We start from the raw sequence: 10,520 nt of genomic DNA, 5'->3' as shown, positions 1-10,520 counted from the left end.
ACCACAAGCAACTCTCCTACTGTTTTTTTTTTTTTTAATTATTTTTGTTGTTTTGTTTTATGGTGTGCATATGCGCATGTGTGTGCTGATGGGCACGCTCTCCTTACTTATCTCTTCTCCTCCATTCCCCACTTCTATATTTGCAGCTGCTTCTCACAGATGCTGAATGAGGCAGTACTACAGATTTGGTCATAAACCTCTGACAAATGAATCCATACACAATTGTGAAGTGAGTTTTCCTGGGTAGGTGTGTTTCTGATTTGAAACCTGTTAAAATGAAATACAATGAAGTATCAACACAAGAATAAGCAATACTGTCTAATATAGCTAAAAATAAGTAAGCAAATAAGGATATTGTTAAAATAGTTCTGGGTTGTCTATATTATTGGAAAAGGAATCTTTATTTTGGATTGTATTGATTATCCAGTGGTAATAGAACTGTAACCATAATTAAGGTGGGAAAATGACTCTCTGCTTTTCAAGAAATACTACTATTAATAGCTGAATAAACTAAGGAGCCATGGCAGCGAGTCAAGTTCAAAGAGCATCACTGAGTCACAGTGCAAAAGCCACGACCTGGTGCACTTCACCTCAGCTCTCTGCCTCTTCTTTACCCTATGATTGGGCATATTGAGAAACTCTGTTCTAGAGATGACTAAAATCAACTATCTTCATCCATGTCTCAAGGAGAATTTTAACCAGTATTTGCTGAAATTTTTTCCTGACATTCAAGTGGTTTGGGGGTATATGGTATAGCCAGATGAAGTTACTGCCACATTGGAAATCAAGAAGCAGCAACATATCAAAATGTGAATTGAAGTCCATCTTATGAATTTACTGAGACTCCTCTAATTACATGTTTAAAATTGTAAAGTGAATTAAAATGAATAAATGCTTTCAGAAGAATAGGTAATAAATTCCATAGATAATTAATTAGCTGTGCTTAGATCAGTCAAAGTGAAGTGGTTAGTACTGCTGAGTAAACATGTGATCACACCCAGGGGTTTATGCTCTGCATTCTCAATGGTACCTGTCAAAAGTGAATGAAAAGCTACCCTGAAAACTTCATATTAATACAAGAAACATTTCAAGATGCAGTAACACATGAAGTAATCAGGCAGGTGAGAAAACAAGTCTATGAATGAATGAAGGACAGGAGAAAAACAAAATACACAGAATTAGCAAGTACAACTGTTAAAACAACTATGCTGAATGGATGCTAGGAGTTAAAAGGCAATATTGAGACTACTGAAAGAAACAGGAATTACTGACTGGTGACAGGGTAGAGTTAAAAAAGAACCAAGCTAAAATTCTAGGCTAGAAGTTAGAAACTTGATGGAGGCTTTAACCGCTGATTGGTCACAGATGAGAAAAGAAACAGGTTAACTTGAAAATGTTAGAAATAAATACAAAGAGCAAAACAGTAGAAAGAAAAAGAAAGAAAAAGTAACATTGAGCAAACATAACAATTCTAAATCTATATGTGCTTAATAACATGGTTTCAAAATATCAAATAAAATGCTCCCAGAACTGCAGGAGAACTCATAGCATATGCTTTTATTACAAATCTCTCTGAACAGGAAGAAGAAGCACATAGAAATGAGGGAATTTCTGTCACAAGAAGTATGTTCTCTGATCACAGAGGAGCTAAGCCTGAAATCTAAAACAAACAGATAACTATAAACCTTAGAAACACAGGTATGTACATAGATTAGGAAGTTTATTTCTAAATAACTCACAGATCAAAGAACAGCTCACAGTGGAAATCAGAAAACATTTTTAACTAAATGACTACCAAAGGAAAGAAAGGCTGACATTCAAGAGTTAAGCATTAAAGATAAGAAGTCAGAGAAAGAATTCAACTCAACACAAAGAAATGAGACAGAAGGAAGTAATAAAAATGAGATGAGAATCAAAATTAACTGAAGAAGTAATAAGAGAAAGGGACATCAAGGTCAAAATTAATTAAATTGACTCATACACTTCTGAGATTAATGAAAAAAAAGAGATTCATAACACACACACATGCATGCACCAGCAAATGAATATCAACTACAATGAGAAAGATTTCAGTATACAATGAGGAAGGATTTGGAATCACACAAAAGTGAAATGTTTAAAATAACTATAAGATGTATTATTACACACTAGCTTTGTCTAAAACACAATGCTAATGGTTTTACTTTTACTCAAAGAAATACAGTGATTTATCCAATGACACATGCACAGTGAGTAGACCAGTCATTACTTCACGCTGAGCTCTGATCTTGAAGCCCAGGTTCTTAGTCACAGTAAGAACTTGACTTGATGCTTGATCTTGATGCTCCATCCAGTAGCAGCATCTGTTCCTCATCTGGACCAGATGCCAAGGGAGCTCCTGAGTTAGCAGCCTTAGATGGCTATCCTCCCCTCTACCCTATTCTTTTCTTTCCTAGATAATTTTTCTCCTCCCCACCACCATGATTCTTCCTCTATTACATGTGGCAAGGTCAGATTCTTAACTGACGGCTTTCATCTCTCTGAAAAAGAGGTCGAAGGATTGCCTCTGCAGGTACTTACAAATCGGGAGACAATATTGATCCATCCTCCCAGAGCCATGCTCCTTCAGATTGATTTCTAGAAAGTCCTATCCAAAATGAATTAGCAGGGTGAGAGGACACTTGGCTTTCAATAAACTCCTGTAGTGGAACAAAACACAAGAGTACATCAGAGGGAGCCTGATAAAGATGTTGATTCCAAGATTAATGAAAGAATCGTACCAGAGAAGGAAGTCCATGTAAGCTGACAGTCTAGAGACAAGCGTCGGTCTTTGAATATTATTGAATGTCTGGAAAGCTGTAGTTAATTTTCTTAAAGTCATTGTCAGTTTTCCTATATAGATTTGGAATGCCAACAAAGAATAGGCTACATGGCATTATAGACCAATAGAAACAGAGTAGAGCAACCAGGATGGAAGATACTGATGGGAACTGCAACATGGGGTGCTCTCTGTTACTGCCTTCCCCCAGCTCATCTGAATCCAACCTTTCATTCAACATATATATTTTCTTTATATTGAGCTTTTTAAATTTAATTAAATCCAGACCCCCTCCCCCATCCATGCTTCCCCCATCCCCCGACAGAACCCTATGCAATCTGCCATACATGATGAGTCCTATTCATTCAGGTGTCTGGGACCATTTCAGAAGAGGAGGCAGAAAGATTGTAAAAGCCAGGGCTGGCTGGTTCATGAACAAAGGGAGGTGGAGGCTTCCAGGCCACTGGAGGCTTGCTCATGTGAGCCTGTGGCAGCGTCAGTTCAGTTAAACAAGGGCCCAAAGGGGAGGTGAGAAATAGGTGGTGGGCCAGCACTTGGTAGAGAACTATTTGAGACTGATTGCTGCTGGATGAGGGAGAGTATGACTTACATATGACCCCTGGATGGGCTGACTGACTAGACTCCAGTGGATACATTTACACTGAAGGACATTTGGGTTCAACTTATATTTAAGTTTTACTTTTTCTATAGTTTCTTTTATTTCGAGGCATATGTCCAAACTTCTATGTTGTTATTAATAGATGTTTAATTTTTGAAATATTTTATTATTTTTACTTTATGTGTATGAGTGTATTGCCTGCATGTACACCTGTGTAGTGCAGAGCCCACAGAGATCAGAAGGCATCAGATCCTCTGGAATTGAAGTTACAGGTGGTTTCTAGCCAACATGTGGGTGCTGGGAACTGAATCTAGAGGCAAGAGCAGCCATTGCTCTTAACTGCTGAGTCATCTCTCCAGCCCTCAAAAAGTTTGTTTTTTAACCCTCTTTGCCACTTAAGAAACAGAGGCAGGAGGTTTGCCACAAACTCGAGTCAACCCTGGCTACATAGTGAGTTCCAGACTAGTCTCATCTAACAAGGAAACCATATCTCAAAAATAAAAAGAAGACAAAAATCAAACATAACACCTCCTTACCTTCCCCTGTATCTTTCAAAGGACAAATAATTCATCAATTATATTACCATTGCTAATAGTTTTCTTGATAACTATATTGAAAAGTGGGAAAATTTTCTGTTATACTTCACCAAATTTAGAAATTGAAAGGCAAACCCACAAAAACTGAGAGACCTCACTACTGTATTCAAATAGCAATGGAATTTGTTCGAACTGGTTTATTTTAATATTTTTACGTTTGTTGATTTATTTTGTGCATGCATGCAGAGGACCCTGGTTCAATTCCCAGTACTCACATGGTGGCTAACAGTTTATAACTCCACTTCCAGGGAATCCGGTGCTGCCTTCTGGCCTCTGTGGCATTGCACACAAGTTGTACTTATGTACATGGAGGCAAAGCACTCATATACATAAAATACAAAAATATAAAAAGCATTTAAAATTGTAAGTGGACATGATGCACTTCATATAACAATTGCACAATTTTGCAGTTATAGAGAACATTGAAGAACACATTGTTACTACCAGGAATCTCTCCCAGTTTTTCTCCGGAATATAGATTACAGGTAGTTGCAGCTGAAGTCTGCACGTACAAGTTCATTTGCGTTGTCTATCTTCAGGAGATTAGAGCCCAGTTGGGAACACCGTCTCTTACTTGTGTGCCAAGATTCTAGTGACATGCTAAATAAATAACAGCTCTTCTGGTGCATGATCCAATTAGGGGAGCAAGGGCCGGAAAAGAATCCTGGGAACAAAACATAAGATCGTGAAATTCACAGTGTGTGTATTCATCCTTTACTGCATTTTTATGAGTGTTTAGTAAATAATGATTTTCCATTCACGTGTTTAATTTTCAATTCCAATTTTACCAAAAATTTACAGAATATGTATATATGTATATATATATATATATATATTTCATTCATTTAAAAATTTAAAGTGAGGGGCTGGAGAGATGGCTCAGCAGTTAAGAGCACTGACTGCTCTTGCAGAGGGCCTGGGTTCGATTCCCAGCACCCACATGGCAGCTACTAACTGTCCTTAACTCCAGTTCCAGGGGAATCTGAAATCCTCTTCTGACCTCCGTGGCATTGCATGACATGGGTGCACTCACATACATGCAGGCAACACACTCATACACATAAAAAATTAGAATAATAAGCAAAAATATTAAAAATTTAAAGTGGATGAGTAACGGCAAGTAGTATTTTGGACAGACAACCAGACTCCTGTTCCATCTCTTCAACTTTAGTCAAGAACTCTCTTTCTCTACTTCAGCTCCTAAAATAGACAGAGTTAATCATTGGGATGCACAGAAATCTCATTACTTCATGCATTTTATGGAAAGACATGTGTGTAATTATTTATATTTCAAAGAATCTTTTTACTTATTTTTAGCTGAAAACGATGAGGAAGAGCAGGAAATTGAAGGGAAAATATTGTCAGTCAATTATGATGCCAAGTGTAGGAAAATTATGAAATCAATTAAATGTTACGATTAAATGCATTTAACCAGAGTTTTTAGCAATATATGTATTAAGTCCATCTCCTTTATGTATGTGTGTTTGTGTGTGTATATGTGTTGTTTGTTTGCTTGTTTGTTTTGAAATGGGGTCTCACTATGTAGCTTTGCTGGCATGGAACTTGCTATGTAGACCAGGCTAGCCTCCATCTCACAGAGATCCACCTGCCTCTGCTTCCCGGGTGCTGGACTTAGAGGTATATACCACCGTGCCTGCTTTCTCTTTTAAATGTTTTTAATTAAGTGCTTTAATTGTTGAAGACAGTTTCCCTTCCTTACTTTTTCTCTGAAATTCTTCTTCCATGTACTGTGTCTCATTCTAACAATATCACTTTAAAAGTATCAGTTCCCTAAGGGCACAGAACGCTTCCTTTCCTTTGCATCAAGTTATATACTATCCTATAGATCTAGGCACACAGCCAGCGACAAAGCAGGCACTGACCCTTATAAAAAGTACAACTTGTAAGTGTTCAACCATACATGCTTATGAAAACACTTTATCATGAATCTGACAGGACATGGGATGCTATCAAAACATCATCAGATGTGCTTTGCCTTGAATGTGCTGTTATTGGATCTAAACATAGTCCCTTCTTCTCCCAGCCCCATGCCTTAGCACCTGGAAATTAACCCTCTTGAATCATGGATTCCGTTCAACAGTTTTGTCCTTGCCTGTGGTTTTGGGAGCCTTGGAAGGAGCCACCTTCTCATCTAAAGATGATTTTGTGGGTTTGTGGTTCTCTTTATTTCTTGATAGGAAGTTATCTTTCTCCTCTGGGTTTCTCCCTGAGCTGGATCTCCAAAATGCTTCATATATCACGAACAATAATAGTGACAGAAAAAACAAAGTCATTTCTGCTGTGTTTGAAATTTTAAAAGCCCAGTTCATATTATATTAAAACACATAAGTGTATAAATCTATGATTGATGATAGATGATATATTGCTGATGGAAAGATAAAGTGTCAGATGGCAGCTATAGATAGGTAGATGATGATAGACAAACGATAGAGGATAGATAGATGATAAGAAAGATAGATGATAGATAGATAGATAGATGATTGATTGATAGATAGATAGATAGATAGATAGATAGATAGATAGATAGATAGATAGATAGATAGATAGATAGATAGATAGATAGATAGATAGATAGATAGATCAAATAGATGGGAAAGAATAAATAATTTCTATGGAGGAGATTGCAAGAAGCAAATAAAAATACAAGGGTTGGAGAGATGGCTCTGGTTAAGATCATCTACTGCTCTTACAGAGGATGAGAGCTGGAATCCCAGCATCCACATGGATGGGTCACAGCTGCCTATAACTCCAGCTCCAGGAGATCTGGCCTCTGTGGGCACCTGCATTCAGAGGCTTCTGCCCCCTTCCCCACACATACACATATTTAAAAATAACATTTTTTTAAAGAAGCAAAGAAGTAACTACAGCTGTAAAATATTTGAAATAGTAATATTTCTTGTGATTTTTTCTCTATCATGTAAAATGACAGCTCCCTGAGAACTACTCAACACCTATTACTAGAATGTATTCATGCTCTATAAGCATTGACTAATTACTAGTGACAAAGACTGTCTGAACCCAGAATAAAACTTTATTGATACCAGATGATGCATGAAGTATAAAAATCTAAAGAAATCTATTCAGGGATCACAAAATGTCTGCTTTGTACTTATTAAGTGTCTTAGGTAAATCTTGTTATATTTGAGAAGTTTTGTATTAAAGATCACACATAAAATAATTTCAACATATGAGGCTCACAGAAATAGCATAGTCATTTTCTTATGAGGATGCCATGAAATGTTTTTAGCATCATGAGCATAGTATGACTGTGTTTCTTGCATTAGGAGCATGGCACATGGTGTATTTCCTGTATTAGAAGCATAGCATGTAGTATATTTCTTGTATTAGGAACATGGTGTGTGGTATGTTTCCTGCATTAGGAGCATGGCGTGTACTGTGGTTCTTGCATTAGGGGCATTGCATGTTGTATATTTCCTGCATTAGAAGCATGGCATGTAGTGTGTTTCCTGCATTAGGAACATAGCAAGTACTGTGTTTCCTGTATTAGGGACATAGCATGTACTATGTTTCCTGCATTATGAACATGGCACATCCTATGTTTCCTGCATTAGGACCATGGCGTGTATTGTTTCCTGCATTAGGAATATAACATGTACTGTTTTTCCTGTATTAGGAGCATGGCATGTGCTATGTTTACTACATTAAGAACATGGCGTGTGCTGTGTTTCCTGCACCAGAAGCATAGTATGTACTGTTTTCTATATTAAAGGCATTTCATGTAGTGTGTTTCCTCTATTGGGAGCATGGCATGTATTTTGTTTCATGTCTTAGGAGCATTTCATGTAGTGTGTTTCTTGAATCAGGAGCATGGACTGTGCGTGTGCTGTGTTTCCTGCTCCAGTTTTCAGGTTTCCTTCCACCAAATTATCATTTAAATTCCATATTTTTTAATTCAACTATTTGTGAGAATACTGGAGCATTATAGTTAAGAATATTTGCTTTTAAAAATCAGATTCCCTACATTTCTAATCATGGCCGCACCACTAGCTGCATATGACTATAAACCTCCCAGTCACTCCATCCTTTTATAAGTGACATGGGAATTAAACACATGAATTCAGTGGGCTTAGTGTACAAATTAAATGAAATTATGCATGTCAAGTCTTTAAAAGGGTGTCAGGCCATGTTAACTGATTAACTGATTAATCGGTGACTTGTCTGTGACTGCAATCGGTCTCCCCCACCTTTACTCACCTAGGGCACCCAGCACGGTAGCAATCACCAGTGTGACCAAGCACAGGATTCCAAAAGCCACAGCTATGAGGCGCCAAGGAGGAGATGGAGTCCTTTGTCCTGAGGAGTGAGTGGGGATAGAAACAAAATGAAGGAGGGTGGTTGGTTGTGGATCCTTCTAATTCCACAGCTAATTGAAATGTGGCCAATTCTAAAGGGAGCGTTAGTCACTGCTGCTATGGAAATAGCACTAACTACCAAGGAAAGTGTTCCCTTCTCATTCACTTTAGCGCATAATTTGAACAAATGATTTCCTTTATTTTCCTCTTTTTTCCTTTCTTTTTCATTTCTCTTTGTAAAATTGGACTGACGATTGCTGTTGGAAGTAGATGAGTTAACCCATGTAGAAACACATTGTTAGAAAGTACTAGCTCGTTATTGATCGGTACCGTGTCTGTACATACACACCCTTCTTGCTTCCTCCTTCACTCTGTTTTTTCTATTTTTTCCAAACAAGTTGCCCAATAAAAGAATTGCCTAAGTGGTTATAAGAGGAAAAAATTGCATAACGTGAATACCAAAAGGAAGAAGAAAGCAAACCCTGATGTCAAAACCTGTGAATCATCTCTTTCATGAAGATAACAGAGAACTGATTTTGTGTTGCATTCTCCACACCACCAGCAGCCCTAGGGGATTTCAGCGCTGTCAAATAAGAGACTCAAGGAGAAGACAAACTGTCCCGCTGTAAAGAGAGCTCCTCAGTGTCCTCCATATCTCATCTGTTCACACTTGAGACTGGCCTCCTGCTAAGGGGACGCTTTGATGTGACATGTGGGTTCCATCACTGATTTACCAAGAACTAATTCAAAAAGTTCAAATCTCTTATCACAAAACATATGAGATCTGGGATATTAAATTCTGTGACTCTTGACTTCCTGACTTTTCTTCGTTTTTAACTGAAAATGATTTTTAAATTTTTGTCATCTGCCTTCTATTTTCTCACTTTCTTTTTTAGCACAATGTTCTGTGTGGCTGTGTATGTTTGTGTATACCTCTTTAAGTCTCTGACACCCCTCCACACAATTGATGATGAAACAGGCACCAAGTCATTCTATTGAAATTGTGCACCTTTCTTTATCACCATACGTATACCAGCTCTGCCTCCCACTGAGGAAGCATCCATCACTTACAACAGAACAGTCATATTTCCTGCCAGAAATCATAGGCAATTTGTCTAACAGTCTTTGAATGGTTTCCAGGAATAGGCTTACTGCATGTTCACATGATATGCAATGATGTCTAACAACTTTTAAAACTACATGTCAAGGAAAGTTCTAGAAATCATGAGCCTCTCAAATTCTCTACTTCTACTATTTTAGTTGATAAGAATAGAGGTATATAGGCAGAAAGAATAAGTCTACCTTTCTCTGGGTCCATAGGTCTTCTGAAGTTGCCTTTGGAGTTGAAGTTTAATTGAGTATAACCGTCTTCATCCATATTTTCTAAATGAGAATGATATTCCATTGTTTTATAGGGCCCTAAATAGACAGAGTAATTGAGTGCTCTTTCCTTTTTCCAGTTAAAAGAACTGCCAGGACAAAAGAGGATCTCTAAATCAAATCATGTGAAATGGGCATTCGCGGAGGTTTAAGAAGTTCAGCTTAAGTAGTCCAACCAATCGCCAAAGGAGGAAATGAAAATTACATTGTAGAAATTTCCCATTTCTACCTTTAGATCCTGTTTCTGAGACTGCAAATTCTTAAGAAAACTGAAATGCGATGTAATAAATAATCATTTTCAAGCCAATTCTAAGATAGATGCATAGATTAGTTTCTTAAGATGCCTTTGTTACACTCCCAACTGAATTTAAAATGCCTCGTTGACTTGGTCTATGCAAATTATTAAGCAGTTTTGGTTCTTTGAGTTCATTATCAATTTGTGATAGTTCTGCTTGCTTGCATGTGTTACGTATATGCTCATTCAGTAAATCTGTATTAAGTACTTTCCAATTACCAGGAGCTGGAGGTGCTTGTAAAAATGATATCCATGAAGAAGTTCATTGCCTACAGGAGGAAATCACAGGTAAGCATATAAAGGAGACAGAAGAAGGCTCATCATTGTCACACCAGAAAGGAAATACTGTCTTCAGGATTACCGTGGATTAAAAGCATAGAGGAGTGAATATTTATTGATAATTACTCTTAGTTAAATACTATGCATCATGCACAGTTTCTCTTTCAGTCTCGGCCCTTCAAGACAGTAGATATTAGTGTTTCTATTCTCAAATAAGGAG

The 10,520-nt window shown here is 37.5% G+C and overlaps 1 protein-coding gene across 4 annotated transcripts; it reads right to left on the bottom strand.

The window, feature by feature from the left end:
* Nucleotides 1-71: 71 nt before the first annotated feature.
* Nucleotides 72-9,753, bottom strand: Clec7a (C-type lectin domain containing 7A). Of its 4 annotated transcripts, XM_008847401.3 has the most exons (6): nucleotides 9,649-9,753; nucleotides 8,249-8,347; nucleotides 6,126-6,260; nucleotides 4,525-4,676; nucleotides 2,560-2,678; nucleotides 72-267 (listed from the first exon to the last, which is right to left on the bottom strand). In XM_008847401.3, exons 1-6 carry the CDS (start codon nucleotides 9,749-9,751, stop codon nucleotides 135-137), a joined length of 741 nt encoding a protein of 246 aa, XP_008845623.1. In that variant the 5' UTR covers nucleotides 9,752-9,753; the 3' UTR covers nucleotides 72-134. The 4 variants fall into 4 exon arrangements, with proteins under 4 accessions (XP_008845623.1, XP_008845624.1, XP_008845625.1 ...); XM_008847402.3 differs by lacking the exon at nucleotides 6,126-6,260; XM_008847403.2 differs by lacking the exon at nucleotides 2,560-2,678 and having other exon boundaries at nucleotides 106-267.
* Nucleotides 9,754-10,520: the final 767 nt, after the last annotated feature.

The sequence above is a fragment of the Nannospalax galili genome, unplaced genomic scaffold (genome assembly GCF_000622305.1).
Source record: "Nannospalax galili isolate Female #2095 unplaced genomic scaffold, S.galili_v1.0 scaffold1763, whole genome shotgun sequence".
NCBI lineage: Eukaryota > Metazoa > Chordata > Mammalia > Rodentia > Spalacidae > Nannospalax > Nannospalax galili.
This window is presented reverse-complemented; position numbering and strand designations above follow the sequence as displayed.

Coding starts and splice junctions, on each gene's coding strand:
- Clec7a (XM_008847401.3), bottom strand. CDS start 9,751: ATGGAATATCATTCTCATTTAGAAAATATGGATGAAGACGGTTATACT. Junction 4,677..6,125: donor CAAGGCTCCCAAAACCACAG/GCAAGGACAAAA, acceptor TTTTGTTCCCAG/GATTCTTTTCCGGCCCTTGC. Junction 2,679..4,524: donor TAGACAACGCAAATGAACTT/GTACGTGCAGAC, acceptor GTTCCACTACAG/GAGTTTATTGAAAGCCAAGT.